Source organism: Aptenodytes forsteri, unplaced genomic scaffold (genome assembly GCF_000699145.1).
Source record: "Aptenodytes forsteri isolate BGI_AS27 unplaced genomic scaffold, ASM69914v1 Scaffold384, whole genome shotgun sequence".
NCBI lineage: Eukaryota > Metazoa > Chordata > Aves > Sphenisciformes > Spheniscidae > Aptenodytes > Aptenodytes forsteri.
In genome coordinates, this window is record NW_008794952.1 from 411,198 (window position 1) to 431,341 (window position 20,144).

Genomic DNA, 20,144 nt, shown 5'->3' on the forward strand with positions numbered 1-20,144 from the left:
AGCATAGCAATCAAGTTTGGCTAGACAAGAATCAGAATTAATTGCTAAAAATCGAGGACCGTCCACATGCAATTCTACATTTTTCTATATTCATCTACTTACCAGGTTCTTGCTGTAATAATCCCAGAGTATGGTGACAATAGATAGGTTCAAGTCCCAGAAACTACACAAAGTCAAACAGCACTGAAGATGCATTCGTAAGTGTTCCTCTAATACACCAGCCTTGAAAAGGGAATAAAAAGTTTATTGTAGGAGGGGAGCATCGCCTTGTCTACACGTAAACCCAATACTACCAGACTATTAAGAATAATTTCCTAATATAAAAATTATTTTTAATTATATAATGTTGAGTAAATTAATCTGCTAATACGAGCAATGAACTAGAAGATAAAAGCTGACAATTGCATCCTGCAATCCAGCCAATATAATAGTTCATCATGCACCATTGCAGGCGTCCACGGAGTTGTAGACACATTAAGATAACAGCCAACTCAATATTGTGCGCCTAAGTTGAAACATGACTGCATGGTACAGAACCTCACAAAACAGTAAATGGGGCATTAGCTATACTGAATGCATGAGTCAGCTGAACGCTTAAGCCCTTCTGTCACCTAAGTCCAAAGGAAATCTCATTCACCACCGATACAGAGGGAAGGCGCAACTGTCTGAGAGCGGATGTTTTTCTTTATAATATTGCAAACAGGAGGATCTTTTCTTTCTGAATCATGTTCCTTCTCAAATCTCTGCAACATGGCTATACTGCTAACATCCCAGACAACTCTAAATCAAGGACAAGTAAGTCTCTGAATACTGGGGGGGGAAGACAAAAAACTTCCCACACCACTTTTCGAATTCATTGGTTCCAAATTTTGCACACAAAAGGAAAAAGGCTCATAGGAAAGAAAACAGGAAATTCCAAACAATTTGAACAGAGTGAAGCATTCAGGTTGTAACTGTGGGATACTGAGAGTGGGATTCATCTCATCCAGCTTTTGATGTCAGCAAAACTGGACTTGCATCGGAGCTAGGATATTAGGAGCTCTGTGCTCAGACTGAAATCACATGTTTAATCCAGCCTGTTTTAGACACCTACTTTAGGATGATAAGTATAGGATGATAAGCCCTGGAAGGGCTTTATTGTCTCCACTGACTATAGAAGTGGTTTAGTGGACCAGCTTGTGTGTAGTTGTCTTAAGGGAAGGCTTTTACACATGTAAGTCTAACACATCTCTGGGATAGCAGCGAACTTGTTCTGTGACAAGAGAAACCCCTGACCTACTTCTAGCTTTCAAATACATCTAAACACTATACAGGCCTGGAATTTCTAACAGCATAAAATAAGCTAAAGAGGAATAAAAGGGGTAAGAAATATAAAAAAGATACAGGATGAGTTTTACGACTCAAAATCATAGCCCCAGGAAGAGGAATGAAGGAAACCATGCCTTAGATAACTATTGGGAAGTTATCCCCTTCAGTTCCAATTACAGTGCTAGGTCCTGAATTATGTCCCAAGCTCACCCAGTTCAGACAATGCTTAAATAAAAAAAAAAAAATAAAAATAAATATCACTGATACCAGGTGATGGGAAAAGATAGCATTAGGTTGTGTTGGGTTTTGTTGGGGTTTTTTTTGGTTTGTTTGGGGGGTTGTTTCTTTGTTTGTTGTTGTTTTAAAATAGTCTTTCATTAAGTACCTGTTACTGGAAAAGCAGGACTTCTGTCTTGCCCACAATGCTACTTCTTATGGCTTACTATGTCTTAGAGCTGCCTTTTTTTCCCCCGTTTTCAATGCTACACAAAGGAATTATAACTCATTAACTTATCTCTACCTGGCTATACATTCACGTGTAAAACATTATTTGCTACACTTTATCAGAACACTGTAAACAATTACACCAATCATCTACAATAACTTCTAATCATGTCTGCCTTCTCTTCTCATGAACAATTAATGTAGGGCATATGGCTTCTAAAGTGGTATATTTCTAAAACAACTTGAATATTGAAAAGGCATTTTCAGTTGTCATAGAAAATTATATATTCAAGACATGTTTAACAACATAAGAAAAACACTGAAATAGAAAAGAAACTCTTCGAGAGACTCATTAAAAGATGTACAGAATAATAGTTCAAATATATAAAAACAATACTTGAGTATCACCTTTCATTTGTAGGCATTTTTATTATATGACATAACTGTAACTATCAGTTTTCTTCCCAAAATAACAATCTTGCACAAAAAAAACAAGGGACAGAACTGCAGCCATTTTCAACAGCTGCTATTTTGTTTATGAATAAAAGCAAGAGTCTTAATATAAAACAAAAAAATGGCAGCTGAACATATCTATTTCTCTAGAGAGATCTACCCAGTTATGAAAGATGTAAAAAAAACCAAACAAACCCAAACCACCAAACCAACCCCAAACCAAAACACACACCCTTTAGAAAAAGAATGCTTAGTCTTAAAGCTGTAGTTTGTGCATAGGATTATGTTTAGGATCTAATTCAACAAACAATGACTGCTTCAGTCAAATTAATTCAACAATAAACATGGTACTGTGAGCAGCTTCAATTTCAACCATTATTTATCCATCTGACAATAGTTTTAGAACAGTTTCCAAAACCAAGATAGTACTGAAGGCTTTATCTCAAATTTAATATGAAAGAGTTCTCCAGACTTCAAATATCCCTGGGATTAATGGATTCTCTCATTGCTCTTTTGCTTAAAATGGTCTCTTGCACTGCTGGAAGTACTATCAGAACTCTTGAGGTAGTCAGCTTTTAATTTATCGCAGAAGGGAGGAACACCAGATACTATCAAAATGATAGTACTATCTAAACACAACATTTTTCTCTTATGACCTCCTACTGTAGTAACAAAATTGGTTTCCTAGAACTCCAACAAATACTTCTGTATCTCTTTTAGAGTAGAATTAAACAAAAACCATAGTGAAGGTATAACAAAATTGAGGCAGAAATAAAACAACATGAAGCATTTATTTCCTAAAATGAGAGAAGGCTAATAAGACAGACTGCTATTAGTTCTTATGAACAAAAAAGCTTTTGATTCTCACTTACAATAAAACTTTGTAAATACAGATTCATCTTATACTGTCAATCCATAAATTTAGTCAGTTTGATGTTGCCTAGTATACAAATACACATATGTTCATATTCCTAGTACAACAATTTTCATTTTGTGGTACAAATGGGTCATTAGCCCAGTAACAGAAATCCAAATTACAACAGAAGTAGGGAATACCTCATGTAACTAGTTTCCCCATAAAGGTCCTTTTTTTGTGATACAGATGGGAGATCTTTCACATGAGCAATTGTCTTCAACTCTATCCATCAAGAATTATAAAAAGGAGAGCAGTTTCTGGCTGACAAACTCAGTCTGTCACCTGAAGCTGAAAGGATATATCCAAGGAAGCAGCACTCTACACTTGCCCAGGTATCCATTATTGCTCCTATCTTTATTTACAGCTCACAAATACAGTATTTTTGCCACCCATCTCCATTGGTCCCCTAACCTGAACAGCACTTTCACATCTTTTCCTTGCTCAGAAGCAGGCTGACTATAACCTTATAAAGAAGGAGTTCCTACCTGGAGACAGGGCACTGCAGCACCCCTCTGCCACGTTCACCTGGACATGGGACACCTTCCTCAGGAAGTCTGTATCACCCCCAAAATCAGGCATATGCTGCATGGAGGTGACTCAGGCTCTCTGCTACCCGCATGAGGGCTGCCCTCTCTGTGCTGGGGATCACTAAACTCAACAGTTTTACTGAAACTACCAAAATGCTGCAGGCTTAACACTCGTTAGTCATTTTTGCATCCCAATACTTAGCTGTCCTAAGGATGTTAAAGCTAACTCCAGCTTCTGCTGTTTCATCATCAAAGGTGACCATTCTTTTCTCTACTTTCATGACGCTCCCTTACCCTCAAAAATCCATGTCTGCAACAATGCCTATTAAATAATTTTTTCAGAACATAGAAATTGAAGCTCACATGAAGAGAAATTAACAGTTACTGGTAGGAGAGAGATTATCAATTTACATTACAGATGTATGACCTGCACCTTTTTCAGATGCTTTTGAACACAAAAAACTATGCATACTTGGTTGCATCTCCATTTCCCCCGCGTCCTTTGTATATTCCCATTCTCCTCCTGAACACGTATAGTCTACAAGCTTTTGAAGTTAGGGAGCAACAAGTACAAGTGGATTATGAGGTTGATGGACTTACCACGTACTAAACATGATTAGTTTTTAAGCTCCCATATACTTAAAAATTGAGTTTCTAACCACCAGTTCCTGCCCTCTCTTGCAAATGAGTGATTCGACACTATCATTTCTTCTAACTTATCTTGCACAGCTATGACTGTGCATCTCTAGTATAGATAACAGAGGGCATATGCTGAAAAGGATGGCTCAGGTAGGATTTACTAACAAACTCAAGTCAAGTGGTAGTGGGCAGTATCATCAATACCGTCCTGTTGTTCATTCAAAGAGCACTATTCTCCCTTTTGCTTTTTCCTGCTTCTCCATGTTCCATTTCATTATTGACTTCTTGATATCTCATTGTGCTTCTCATTCCTGCATTTTCTGGTCTCAAAAAATAATCACTCAGCAGATACTTCAGAGATACAAAAGGATAAGATAAAAGGTAAGAGTGGCCACATGAAGCTGACAGATCAACAGAGGAAATGGACATGTCTACTGGTAAAAGAAAATCTCCTTCCTAGACACTGTCAAGAAGGCTGGTGTGCAGGGATAGGAAGCAGGATGCATTTTTTAATAAAAGTACCTACATGTACTTGTGCATGCACATATAGGGACTAATGCTCTCCAAGGACCATTTCCTACAAGCAGCTAACTCCATAATGCAAGAAAAAAAACAATGAACAAAAAAAAAAAGGAAATAAACTAGATGGCTCTTTAGTAATAGTTGCAAACATATACTTGGCAAATGAGGGTTTGTTGTAATTCCAACAGTGGTTGCCTTTGGAAATTAAAACAGATATTTGCCTCTTATTACTGTGTCATGATTGACTCATTATTCAAATCTTCTGAACTTGGCCACCTAGCTGCCTTTCTAAACTGTCTACAATTCAATACTTGTTTAATAGAAGCATCAAAAAGCTGTAAATTTTACGTATATTCGACTTGAGTAATCTTTATTCAAAACAATAAGCATTCACAAGAAAAGAGGCATATTTTGAAGAAAAACATAACTACAAGTGTCCTTTTACTATTTCTCAGGTTGCCAACATACAGAAGATGCAACACAGGAAGGTGGCTAATAAGCTACTCACAGTTTTTATGCCTCTTATCTCATCTAAATCTCACCAGTTTCTCACACAGAATGGTAAGTATCCAATAAGTGATGTCATTACTGTAGTTTTAATATATATGCACAGTATACGTATTCAGTTACATACTGTGAAATCATTCAAAAAGAGTTAACCTTTTAAGCTGAAAGACTACAATATCCAATGTTAGAGTTTATGTATAGCATGATTTTTCAACTTTTTAATACCCTATCTATTGTTTCAACTATCCTAACAACTACAAATATCTTTGTAAAAACTGTAGTTGTAACAAGTATTGTTCCATACTCCAGCTTCAACCATAGCTGTTGCTACTGCATGAGCAAGGCAGTAATAATAAAAGAGAACTGATTCCTCTTCTGCTTTCAACAACAGAACTTTGCAGGATTTTTTTTTTAACTGTAGTTAACAAGTATTGTTCCATACTCCAGCTTCAACCATAGCTGTTGCTACTGCATGAGCAAGGCGCAAATAATAAAAAAGAGAACTGATTCCTCTTCTGCTTTCAACAACAGAACTTTGCAGGATTTTTTTTTTATTTCATCTGAGACCAAATACAAAAATAAACATGTTTATTCTCGTCTTAAGCATACACAAATTAAAGAAATTATTTTTATAGGTGTTGCTGATACAGCATTTGCAATTTGTACCATGCAACTTCAGAACAAATTTACAGAGCTGCTACATAACATATTTAAAAATGTGGTGAACAGCATATTTAAAAGCATTTTAAAAGGAGGTCAATTCTGACCTCTGGGCCATGAAGCATTGCATTAACAGTTCTGCAGAAAGAAAAATGATAAGGTATGAAATGAGTGCTCAGAAACTAGAACCTTATCAGTAAGAGTTTGATTCAAGCCTGTAAGACAAATTGCTCAGCAAGGCAAGTCACCTTCCTGCTGTGATGAGGATATAGCTGAATTTTCAATGCAACTGACTATCTCCCTCATCATGTCTCCTCAACTTGATATCCTTACATTCAGTATCTGGTTTACATTTTCTAAGCATCCAGTTCTTATTCTGAATACATCTTGTCTGAGTAGCCATATACCTACCCTTCCAAGATAATTATCTTCTTCCTTTATCTGACAATTTAGCATCAAGCACAACTGCTTTAAAGCAAGTGTAACTGCTAACAAGGAGGGAACTGTATACTGCCATAGTTCAGCTACGTCAAGGATGTTCATTTACCTGTGATAAAAACACTAGAATTCCAAAAATACACTTGTTAGTTGGACTTTGTTTCATGCACTGTCTTTTCCTGAAAGCATCCTTGACACTTTACTTGTTCATTATTTCTTCCTTTACACACTTACTTGAGCATCAGTGGATTTTTTAAGGAGTTCTTCCACAAATTTCCAATTGGATTCCTTCTGTTTCTGAAAAATAATGATTATCAGCATGAAATAGCATTTGTATTTCTCACAGGAATCATTCTGTAATAACATGAAAATAAGCAGGCAAGAGATTTCCAGAAATATTTCATTTCATGACAGCGTATTATAGTCATCACTGAAAACAGCTTTTTTGTTTTATGAATGTAATTGATATCTGTCTTAAAAATTAGGCCTCAAAAACAAATAAAGAGCTGAAAATAAAGAGTATGCAATTTAAACTGGTTTAAGTGACTCATTTGCAATCCCAACCTTCACTTTTAGTAAAGAAGCAAAACCTTCAGGCATTTTTGATTAGTACAAGCAGTATGTCTTACAATTTCGTTCTTTAACATTCTGTAAAAAGGAAGATATAAGGGGTAAGAAGGAGGAAAATGCACAATCTCACCTTCTCTTGTTTTTTCCTTTTCAGTAAAAAAACTCCCCACTTCTAACTCATTTTTCCCAGGCCAAACATTAAGGATTGTTTTGCCCAATTCAGTAAGGAATTGGCCACATAGTAATGGCCTATATAGACAGAAAAAGATACAGGGTAGGTCAAATATGGTCCATAATTCATATTCTTAAGCTTGGGAAGACAGATAACTATCCACTTGAATGAACTAGACCATGCTAGTGAAGTAAGAGTTGCATGGCAAAGTATATTAAAAAGGAAGAGGAAAAAAATCTATTTAGGCAAAGTGGGAAAGAAAAGGGTATAAGGTTTTGCAACTAAGGCTATTTCCCAGGAAAAAAATAAAAGGCAACCAAGCCAACGTACTTACAATTGTAGGAGGTCCAAAACTAATCTGTTACACTCAGCTATGTATATAGCTTGTGTAGATGACTAGATGTGTGAACATAGTACTTTCATCGTTGTCCTGCCTTGCTCATTCCCTCCACTATCACAACTGTTAAGCCTTGTAAATCATTCTGCAGATATCTGTCCTTTAAAAGTCTGTAGAGAGCTTACAATAAAGAGCATCTTATGCTTTGGCAATTGAAATATAACTACTTTCCAGCAGCGACATCATCATGCTCCATCCTCCTCTGCTACTGACTACACTACTTAATGCTGTGACTTGGTGACAATTCCACACAGAACTCCAGAGAGTACCAAGAGAATTTTAAAGATGAACTCTTTTTTAAAGATGCACTAATACTTACGTAACACAATTTGACTACTTGGTGGCTTTACATTTTTGCACAACAAGAAAATGAGAATTCTGAAAGATTGCCAACGGTAGCAAGTCGCAGTCTGTAGACTGTTTATGGAACAAGTATGAACGAAAGGACAGATTTGCAGAAAGTTACACTAAAGCTGTAATTTCACGATTCAGGAACTTGAGCAGTATCAATTAAGGGGTTCCCACTGCTTTTCCTCATGCTGCCAGCTGCTCTTCCTGCCCTCACAGCTGTAGCGTGCCACTGCTCAGTTGTTCTGGTATTTCTGTTTGTGGGGACACAGTGTGAACCAGATCAGTGAACCAACCCAGAGCTTTAGGAGAGAAAGAAAGAATGAAAAAGGGAGGAGGGCCTGACCTAGGTCATAGAATAGGGACACAAATAATTGTGCCAGAACAGCAGAGGGCATATCATGCCTAGGGTGGTAAACAGGACTTCTTAAGCTGTTATTGATGCCAAAGCCTTTGCATTATGAAACCAGAGCTAGCATCCTGTCAGAAGGAGAGGCCACTGCACCAACAAGTAGCCAAGGAGTAAAGGCAGCACTTCAATAATGAGTAAAACCCAGGAAGTGCGCAATCAGCATTCCCAGACAGTTCTGGCTAGTATTTCCATCAGATTTTTATTTTGACTGCTGTATTTTAGAGCTTGATGTTATGTGAATAGCTACACACTGGCATGGTCCTACTGCAGACTCCAAGTAAAGCTAATCAACTGCTCAAAAGCCAGATTTATCAGAGATGAGTAGATATTAGAGAGTCATGCTAAGTGGCTATGAGACTACTGAATGTCTGGATCAGCCTGCTCAGAACATGCTTTTAGCACTCCCATAGTCCAAGGACACATGATTTATACAAAAGGTGTTTATTGCCAAAGTTCCAGCTCATCTGCAGTATGCAGATCACCTTACAAGATCCTGGAGTAATCTAGGGCAAACTCCTGACACCAGCTGGAATTGATTACAAGAGTGCACCCAGGTTCAGCCCAAACTCAGGAAAGAATGACACCAACCACCTGCTGCACTCTTTTTTTTAGCCTCAGTTGTCTCTATCTTTTAACAGGCTTGTTTCATTCAAATCCCACTAAATTTACATCCTAACAGTATTCCCTGCTACACTGGCAATATGGCATGGCAATATTGCAATTTACAATCCATCCTTGTCAGAGAATACATAAGAATCTACATCACTTACTCCAAACCTGCTGGCTTACAACATCTTCCCTCCACCCACAAACAGTCCTAAAATCAACAGAACCTGGAGACCTTACAGTGCATAAAAGTGCTGCTAAAACCAAAAACTTGAGCTGAGACCCTCTGGGTTCACAGGAAGAAACTTTTGCAAGGACTAACAGCTGACTACCTGGAAGAGCCATACTAGGCTTCTCAGCTGGATGTCCATGTTTGCATGTCTTGCCATGTAGTTATTTCAGATTATTCTATTCAAAGGCAAGAATTCTTAGCCCCAAGTAATTCTGCCTATATTTCCCTAGCCCACAGTATATTGAAATTGACCCCTGCAATGTTCAGAAGTAGCAAATTTTCTCATCAGGTCCCATTTGGTTCTTAAATGTACAAATCCTGCTTTTCAGAAGAGTGAAGTGGGACCTGAATGGGGGGTTATGGAAAGAGACGTGTACTGTACATCCTTCAGAATAGACTCTAAGAAACCTAGCCAAAATGTTCTAGTTTAAAAAAATGGTTTCATGTGTATGAAATATATATTCAATATGTATGAATCATTGCATATTTGAAATTACATTATATGAGCTAAAGGGGAAAAAATAAAAAGAAGCAAGTCTGAAACCTATTTAGAATTTTAAAAGCTTTCATAATAACCTCAAGGCCATGCAGACCACATTAAAAAATTGAAAATCTTCCACAGATGACATAGGCTTAGAGGCAATTTTTGCTACAGAGCACATGAATAACCATCATTATGACACATCATCCTCCCACCTCTGATCACAGTTAATTAAAAGAAAGCATGTGTCATGAAGCTATCGCATCAGATGTTTAACCAACAAAACAGGACTACATTGAGCCCTGATGCAATTCCACTGACTTCACAAATTTGTATCACGGACTATTTTATCTTATAATGTTCAAAGAATGTTTGAGGCTGTAATTCGGGATTGGACAACCTAAAGAAATGGTTACCATCAACTATCCATGGAAGATTACATTCTTGTGGTGTGTGAAAAGCCACTGTTGTTACTGATAGATTTTTTGTAAGCACCCATGGCACTTAAGAGAACAGGGATCCCTGGACAAACGCACGCTCAGAAAAACACGATGCACAGCTAACAGTTTGAAAATAAAGACTACTGGAAACATCAAGAGGAGCGTGCACAGGATGGTCTCATGATTTACAAATCAAGACTTGGAAATTCTCTTCTCCCAGGTGGGCTCTAAGGAAAAAATACTATTTAATCTTGGGCAAGTCACTTCCTGTCACTGCATCTCAGATTCCTACTTTAAGAACAACAGGAATCCTTTTTTCCATTCTACATCTGTTTGGCTTATTTAAATAATATAGTGCCTGGGGCAAAAAAGTATCTCTCACGAGGCTAAATACATAGTATGTATCAGTATGAGAGACAGGAAAAAAACCCAATGATCAAAGTAAACAGTATCACTGCATTTTGATTAGGGCATAAAATATAAGAAAGCCAGGATAAATGTCTGCTTCACACTGGTTTCTGTATTCAACCTGGGAATAACCTTTTCTCTCCATCTAAGTTCCTCTAATAAGCAGGGAGTGTAGTAATTCTGTCTTCCCAATGTCCCTCTGAAATGCACTATGGACTGTAGTCCTCCCCCACTAATGGGGCAAAAGCAAGGGAAGCTTGAGACAACCTTCAGTGTAACAATCAGACGTGGTCTGCAATTTTACACTTTATGAATGTTTAAGAAGTTGCTTCATTTTGCCATGGTATTATGAGAAAAGACTGAAGCACGTGATAATGAGCAGCCTGCCATGGGATCCTAAAGGATCTGTCAACCCGTAAGCAGCAGGAGCATAAGCATCCCACATTCATGAAGTCCTCTAGTCACCAGAAATGGTCATGAGTTTTTCAACTAAGTATTCAAGCACTGAGTTACCACACCTTCCCTATCTTTTTTTTTTTTTTTTTTTGACAAGTCAGGGAATTTGCAAAATAAAAATCAATGAAAGTAATTCTTACTTTTACTAAAAAGTCTCATTTTACTTCAGATTCAAAGCATTCACAGAAGTTCAACATTTTTCATTCCTTCTCTGTTTATATACTAATGCTTTTAGAGATCTAAAGATGAAGGGGGGGATTTTAAGTTATCAAAACAAATTGATCAACTGATGTGATCAGACTCTTCCCTCTTTACAGATCTGCAGTTCACAAACATGTTTCAAGGTTTTTGTCCTAAGTCAGGACAGGAAATCATGGTAAAGATTTTAATAGAAAAAGGGTTGGACCTTTCCAGTTTTAATACACACTATTAAATTACAAATAATAAAAGACACTTCACAAGAAAGGGCAATTAAGCCCAATTGTGGAAGAAGCCATATAGAGCTGATGCTTGGCAAACCAGGGAATATAAGCAATCCAGCTGAAATGTAAACAAAAAACCCCACACACACAACTACAATGAGGCAAAAGATAAAAGAACAGAAGGACAGATGACAGAAGATAGCATGACCTGATTCTCCTTAGTGCCAAAAACACCATCAGACAAAAAAAACCCCTAGATTTCTGCATCTTCAGCTATCCCTTTGGCTTCTAGTCAGCCCCCTAGATTTCTGAGTCTTCAGCTATCCCTTTGGCTTCTAGTCAGCTCTCTCTATAATCAATTAAGAAAAATTGGTAGCTTTCATACCTCACAAAATGGTTGAATTTCGTCAGCCAGTGCCTATTTCCTTCCCAGTTAATGATTAGAAACTTAAAACTAGGCAGAATGAATCTCAGAGTAAGACTGAAAGAAGGGTCAGGGTTTACATGACCCCAGAACTGCAGAAAACTGCAGTGAGGTCCATGAAGGAATTTGATGCATCAGTACCAAGTATGGCCCTACATACGTCTTACAGGTGTAGGAATGGCACGTGCAGGTCCCATCTAGGCCCCTTACAGAATGCATGGTAATGTCAAGTCCCTCACAATGAGATTCACAGACAGGAACCTGATTAATTGGGGACTAGCCTGCTCTAGCCAGTAGGAAAACCTAAGGCCATCTTCTAAAAGCAAATGTCTTGCAACTTAGTACCAGAACTTCCTAAACTGAAGCTTGAATTCAACAGTTATAGACAGTGTCTATTGGTACCACACCAACACAGAAAATTAAGCTGTATACACAAATATCTATGCACCTCATCATGCCATTGCTGTGATGCAAAGGGAATGCAATTAGACAGACTGGAATTTATCCAGAGCAGAGCTACCACTTTAAAAAAAAAGTGGCATTAACAATTATAAACCTCAAACATTGACTATGTTATTTCATATGGTACCATCTAACGTGTTCAGTTCCTAAAACAACAAACCCAGTGAAGCATTTATGCTGCAGGCAGACAGTTTTAAAACGTATGCTACGTCATTAAGTATATGTGCTACTAACTAGTTGGGATATTTTAAGTTTCCTTAATACAGTAATCTACTGAATATCTAATGTATAACATGAATACATCAGGGGCTCCTGGAATGTTTACTGACTTCTACAAAGAATACCGTAACACCACCAACCTTAGAGGACCTTTTTTTAAGGAGTTTGAGAATTCCTGTATTACAACATGAATTGTTTTCTGTCAACAAAAATAACCAAAGTTAGAGACCTAAATAAATTATAACAACTTTTAGGTACTTAGAAAAAAGCATACCCACCTTTTCATCTAGATTTCCATTACGGTCAAACTGGTAGAGTGATGCCAGATGAGTAATAATCCACCAGCTAAAACTCAATGGGTCTTTACACTGAATTGTTTCAAAACCAGACATCCTTTCAGAACTACTTGGCCTTTCAAAGATATTCTTTAGAGTTTTGTTCACCAAGCTCCAGAAACACTGTAGAAAATGCAAAAGTAAATTTTACTTTAGAATGTCCTCTCTCAAATGCCAGTAGAAAGCAATGTGAAAGGACAAGCTTTGGTCACAAGGAAGAACATGGTGTGATACTTTACAGGCAAAATTACAATCTGATGAAATGACGATCTGCAGACAGGATGGTGCACCAACACTCACACGAGAGAGATTAGAGTTCTTGAATGAAGACTTTTTATAACAGATTTTTGAAAAACTTTTAGTGCCAGACTAACCTAACCAAGAGGAATATAGTAGTAGATGGTAAAGAATCAGTCTGAAAGACAGCAAACAGGTTCAAATTCCCTGTTTTGTTTCAAGTCTGTTCCAACACTGACAAACTGATTAATTCTCTTTGGCTCAGATCCCTGCCTATACCACAGTATTACTTCTTCTTACAGCCTGTGACTATCTTCCCTAATTATACAGAAACTCTCTGGGACTTCTTTGCACCTGTATTTCACCCACCTTAGCTGGGTCCTGATCCTAACTTATGCTTCAAAGTGCTAGTGCAAACACTTAACACTAAGAAAGTCTCACTTGTGTTGCCCACGTTTATATCTGTTGTCATTAGTGAGTAAATAGCTATCAGTACAAACATTCTCCTGTGAAGTACTTCATTCTGTACTAAGTGAACAGTACTCATTGCACAGATGACAGCTTTGGTTTTTATAAAGATTATTTCAGAAAACTTTCAAAGGATTTTGACACTTCTTAATATTCAGAGAAACATCAGCTCAATTCTAACCAGCAGTCAAGAAAGAAAAATCAAAACACTAGAAAATACTAGCAAAGGAAAAGAAAAAAATAGAAAAGATCATTATGCAACGTATAAAATCATATGGCCACCTGACCCATACTTGGAATACTGCATGTAATCCTGGTACTCTGCTATTCAAAATAGGATGTAGTAGTATGGAAAAAGGTTCAGAGAAGGGTGACAAAGATGATCACAGGTAGAGAATGGCGCCTGTAAAAAGAATGACTGAATACAGTAAGACTCTTCAGCCTAGAAAAGGCAGCAGGTAGGAGATATCAGGAAAAAACCAAAACCAAAGAGGCATATAAAGTCATATTGGTATAAGGAAGGAGAACAGGTAGTGATTGGGTCTTCCAATAAAAGTATAAGGGAGCATCAAAAGAAGTCAGCAACTACAAGATTCAAAAACAAAAACCAGGTTGTTCTTGTATAGGTAGTTAAGGTATGGGTATCAGACAGAAACATGGGCTAGATGGATCACTGGTCTGACTGTACCTGTGTTTCTAAAGCCTGGAGATGAATCGCTGCATGACATAATACATAAATTGCAAAAATTAATAAAATTTTTTAAAAATGGGTAAAGATGGTTTCTTTTCTTTTGCTCTACCATACAACTTTCACAGTCTGTTCCTTTGCCTTGCCTTCCTTAGCACAAGGAGCACTCCTTATCAGGTAATAACCAAATAGTACATTGCAAACCTAGAGTCAGGACTTGATGCACATTGAAGACGGCAGCCTAAAGCATCAGTTAGCATGCAGTCCTCCTAAAGCAAATATGAAGTTCAGTTCTATCATCAGGTATGTGAATTAGTGCATTCATGGCAATCCGGGAACATTTGGAGACTGTATTGCATATGTAACATGCCTGCATATGTAACAGTATTCTTCCATTACCTCTGTGTGAGACCCTTTATTTCTGTGGTCCAGCAGCTGAATAAGTAGAATCCATAATTCTTTAATGCAGGTACAGGGATAATGGTGACTAGTAAGAGCCTCAGAAGGTCTCACCTGAAAGAGAATATGCAATACAATTATTCAGAGAAGTGTTATTTTTGAATTGCATTTTATGTACCAATATTTTCTCTGGTTTTGGTTGTGTGGGGTTGTTTTGCTTTTAAATAATATAGCTACAATTACATATTGGGAAGTGCATTATTTCATTAACATCCAAAATATCTCTCTCATACAAGAATCACTATTCCCTAATTCTACATAAGTTACAGGTTGTGCTATTTCTTAGTTTCTTCTGAGCCACTTTCAAACATTATTTAATCAAATAAAAATGGGATTCTGGGGCCTAAATGAAAAGGAATTGCAATAAATACTGATTCATTCCCTGACAGTAGGGAAAAGAGAAAATGATTGATTAGATTTTCTTGATGTTCTTAGGAAGATAAGAAAAAGATTTCAAATGATTTAATAGCTATTATTGTTGTTATTTTTAACTGAAAAATCCTTAATGACTAGGCATAATGCTAGTAGAATATGTTTTTGTTGGCATGAGGATGTTAATGTTCCCACAACGTTTCACAAAATCTGCTTTTCGGTAAATTTACTGCAAGGCATTCTTTTAATATGCAGAAAACAGCATATTTCAAGTCATGTACGTTATTTGATTACTATTCCATATTTAACAAAATTCACTCAGACTGATGCATTTCAAATGCAAAGCAGTCATCTTGTGATTCATCTTTCAGTTTTACATTCCCTGAATTGTGAAATAAAATAAGCAAAACAGCAAAAGGAAGTGCTAAATACATAAAAATTCTCTGTACGCTTTAATGTTTTTAAGACCTACCAGCACTGTATTTGAAACAATCATAGTATAGTCAAAACTTTACTTACTCTGTCTTAGGACCTATGAACCACTGAACTGTATTCAGAGGTGGTAAAAATAGTGAGAAAAGCTTTGCTTAAATAGCATAATTCAGCACATTCTACCTTCAGCAAGGACACAATGGCAGAAATGTGGAAAGAAAAGAGGCGAGACAAAGCAGCTCATACTCAATTTATCCCTAAACAATGAGTAGTCCAAGTTTAAATAATCAATCTAAACCCCTCTAAAGCAAATAGAGGGGAATGGGCACCTAGAGAGACTAATTCATCTAACTCACTGCAGGAGAAAGAACTGTTGCTATCTTTCCCTGACAATAAAAAGAACCAAGGGTGACTAGCTTAGCCAACTAACTCCTAGACACCTAGATCTGATGAGGTGAATCCTGAATTTTTATACCCTCACGCTCTTCCTGACCCATTAATGCGCAACTATTCTTGAATCACACTGGTATTTAAAATCATTTCTGAATTTGGAAACCTAATTGTGTAAATCAAAAATTATATCAAAATACACAATGCCAGTGACAGCAGTAGCTGTGTGAAAGAGACATTACAGAAGTGGGAGTGAATGACTAAAAACCACACTCTCACAATTAGGAGAACAAGTATATCACCAATAGTTTCAAATCTGTATAATATTCTATAAGGATACAGACTTTTTATTTATCATCCCCCTTTAGAATAATACCTTTACAACTACTTCATACAGTTCCAAAGCAGGTTTAAATACTGAACATTTACTTATAAATATGAATTTATATTTATTTATAAAAGTGCGACACATAATTTGTTTTTCTCTCTCTATAAAGAACCCTGCTTACCCTATGAAATTGCTGGGTGGACCCTGACAATTGATTTAAGAACATGATGAGGTCAAGACTGAAATATTTAAAATAATTCTATTATTCACATTCCACATATGCTGTTCAGAGTTTTTCATGTGCCTATGCCTCCTCACGCTTTTAGTTAAAGATCTGTTATGGGAATCTCTCAACAACCTGAATTAATCTTATGTAAATACTATCTTGAGAACAAACATCAGTGTGACCACTAAAGTCTATTGAAAAATTCATTACTTAACTAACTTCCCAAAACTGAAGTGCCTCAAAAATATTCTCGTTATGACTCATCACCAAAGAGCAAAACAGATCCCTCAGAAGGGAGCAGTGTACTTATTACAGATGCACTGTAACACTGGAGGATTTTATGGAAGTATTAGGTACACAGACTATCTTACAAGTGAGATTTCAAGCCTTTTACATGGAGTACCAGTTGTTGCAGCAACTAGGTTTCTTCATCTACTACTTGCATCTACTACTGTGCTCTTCTACAAGATAGCATGATTGCTTCTGCAGGAGATGTGCAGTATCCATCCAGGATAGAGTTTGGCTAGTAGTGTCAAAGCAAGACACCATACAGATACTGGTTAGACTAAGGGTAACATTGTTTTCTTCAGAGACAGTCTGGATTTCCTCTTGCAACATCCTGAGTTCAGTATCTTGGTAAGAATGGTTATAAACTCAAATTGTGATACTGTTGGGACAATAGAGCTCTGGTGCCAGAGATGTGCTGCTGAAAACAGAAAGATACCCAGGGTTATATATTTCTCTGCCAAACGTATCTCAGAGCACAATGGGTTCAGTACATGATGCAAGTCAAGCTTCTTGATACCAGAGCTGCCTAAGAAACAAATCTGAAAATACAAGTCTGGAGGATTAGAGTTTATGTCCCTCCTTCCAAGGATACCCACAAATGTTAGGAGCTGCACTTCTGAATATTCTCAGCCAAAAGCTTAATGACATGTTTTAGTGATGAGCTGACAGTGTCATCTATTATGAGTATCAGTTGTGTTTTCAACATTTTTAAGGGATGTTATTTCCATTACTGGATTATAGCAATGAATGCATACTAGAGGAGGCACCAGCTGAAGAGACATTATCCAGCTCAAGTGCAAGCTCTACTTCAGAAATGAATCTCAAATAGAACTAGTTCAAGCTGTGTGGCCCAAGCCTAGGGAGAGCTGAAGAAAAAGTGGTGGCAAAACAGTCTTCCCTCTTTGTAATGTGGCTCCGTGGAAGTAGGATGAATCTGTCATTTTAACATCTGACATTTCAAAGCCTACCATCAAGCACAATGGTCAACAAATACTATTTGAATCTTCCTTTAAAAAAAATTACTCTCATCTATTTGCCTTTTGACAACAGAGAAGGTTGCAGTATTATCCGATAATTTAATAGATCAAAACTGATTTTAAAAGGTAACAGAGTTCTCTACAGAAAGATAGTTTAAAAGAACAGTTATCAAATGCTAGTACAGCCACCCTCCCCCCCAACAGTAATATGAAAGAAGGGGGACTCCATTTTTCATGTCTTTGTACTAGGAAAACATAAATTATATGGCGGTCACTTCTACTTATTCTCAGAGTTCAGTCCTGCGCTCATGGATCACACATGCCCATCTAAAGCAGGTTTCACAATGACACAGTCAAAGATTACACAGCTCTTTTACTAGCTGCTATATGGATCTATTATGACTTTCTAACTTTGGAGTGCTCAAAACAAGTGAGAAAAACACTGTGGGAAGGGAAGGGAAGGACAGGGCAGGGCAGGGCAGGGCAAGTTTTCCCTTGACAAACGTAAAAGGGCTATAACAGAAAGATGAGGTTGCAGAAATAGGAGCAGTGCAACGATAAACTGTAATACGACATTCTGTAAGTGTCCAGTTAGCTTACTGCCAGGATTACAGTTATTCTCTTTTTGTTCCTGTTGAGAGAGTTCGAAAGGATTTTTTTTTTTTTTGCATTTATAGCTCTAAACCTTTTAGACTGTGCCATGTTTGGCATTAAACCTGGAACACTGAACTTAGGAAATGTGGCACTCACTTCTGCTCTGTACACAGTGCATTTCAATATTACTCTCTCATTCAACTACCAGATGGTCATGAATAAATATAACACAATTTGAGCTCCTAACAAATAACACTCTTTAAAACATGGAGATATAAAGCCATACATAACATTTAAAACTTAGCAGTAAGAAGTCATCTATGCATTGGTGCAATATCTACTTCATATGGTTCCCAATACAAGCATCTAACCGCCCGTGTCCTATATAAAGAAAAAAAAGTTACCTTTATATACTTGTTGATGGACAAGCTTATTAAATCAGATATGAGATTTCCACAGTGTGTTTCAAATAAACTGATACTGGTTAAATTCTCTCCGGTTAGGTTTATGAAATGGTTAGCATATACAACTTGTCCTAAAACACAAAAGAAAATTAGACCTATTTAGTCCTGGGTTTGGCTGTAGGAATACAAGACAGATAGGGATTTTTTTTTCTATTCTATATATTTTAGAATTAGTCTGTTGAGCTGTATGTAATTTTAATTTGCAGACTCATTTTGAAAAGTTCATCCATTCTAAGTTCAAGCTAGTCCCTTCATTATTACACTGAGTTCTGGTATTATTCTGGTTGACAGTAAAATAGTTTGGCACTTTACAGCCTTTTATTGGCACAGTTTTTGCAGTGGAATAAAGATTTATTTATCTGCAAGTTCCTCTTTGTCACATGCCAGTGCGCATGTTCTGAAATCATGACATGTTTTGCAGATATGCAAGTTGATGACAAACAATTCTGGAGAGGTCTAACACTTTCCTTTGGATGTGTTGATGTAAAAAGCTGGCATAATCATATTCCAACTTGAGCATTTGTAGACATTAACACAGATAAAATGGTAAAGTTAAGAGACTGTAAGATCTTATTCCACAAGCTTTTCAACAGTACAACTCCCCTGACATGAGTGGAACAGAAGATATGTAGAACGAGCCTGTATTTTATTCTTGGAAATGCAGGGTGAGGCCCTGAACCCACTATCCTGCCATTGGTCTCAGCAGTGTGAAGTTTCTACTCAGCGTAATTTACAGAATGAGATGAGAACCTAAGAAATTCTACAAGGCACATAAGAATACAAGACAAGATAATATATGCAGAGATACTACTGTCTTGACTAGTAAATTTTGTTGTTAAAAAGCACAAGCTTTCTCTTATGAAAATGGATTACTGCATTATTACTTAGAACTTTATCTAGAAATAAATATAGAATTCTGGACAATAAATTGCCTCTAACAGTTTTCCCATCCTTTCTCCAAAAGGCCCCAAAAAAGGAAAACAGGTTATCCCACAATGGATCATAAAAGAAACTTAGAATTATAGAACAAACAGCCAACCCACACATTATCCAGTAACACAGTCATGCAGAAACAGTGAAGATGCATTAATCCGAGCAAGGCTGCGTTGTGACTGCACTCAGAGCAGGTGAAAGCTAATCCAAGAGTTCACATTCAGTACCAGTTACCTGGGCTAAACATATAGTGCATTCTTGCTAGACCTTAACGTTACTCCAACTTTTGCAATTCCTATATGGAACTTATATTGGTAATTTTCTTCTATTTTGCTAGCATGGACATGGACAACATAATTCTCACAAAGCAAATAAAGTTCTCTTCTGTATTTTAACAATTCTTCTTCAGAAAAATGAACTACTTTGAAGTTGGGTTCTTCAATTGCATTCTATGACCTTTTTTATCTAGCTTCTATGAACAGCTTTCTTT

At 37.0% G+C, this 20,144-nt stretch overlaps 1 protein-coding gene across 1 annotated transcript in view; it reads right to left on the minus strand.

Annotated features, from left to right (window-relative positions):
* Positions 1-20,144, minus strand: part of MMS22L (MMS22 like, DNA repair protein) — a 98,523-nt gene that overhangs the window by 66,003 nt on the left and 12,376 nt on the right. Inside the window, exons 7-11 of the mRNA XM_019471052.1 lie at positions 18,662-18,792; positions 14,591-14,704; positions 12,742-12,921; positions 6,649-6,711; positions 103-222 (exon numbers count right to left, since the gene is read on the minus strand). Coding sequence (XP_019326597.1) covers positions 103-222; positions 6,649-6,711; positions 12,742-12,921; positions 14,591-14,704; positions 18,662-18,792 — 608 coding nt within the window. The remainder of the gene's footprint in view (positions 1-102; positions 223-6,648; positions 6,712-12,741; positions 12,922-14,590; positions 14,705-18,661; positions 18,793-20,144) is intronic.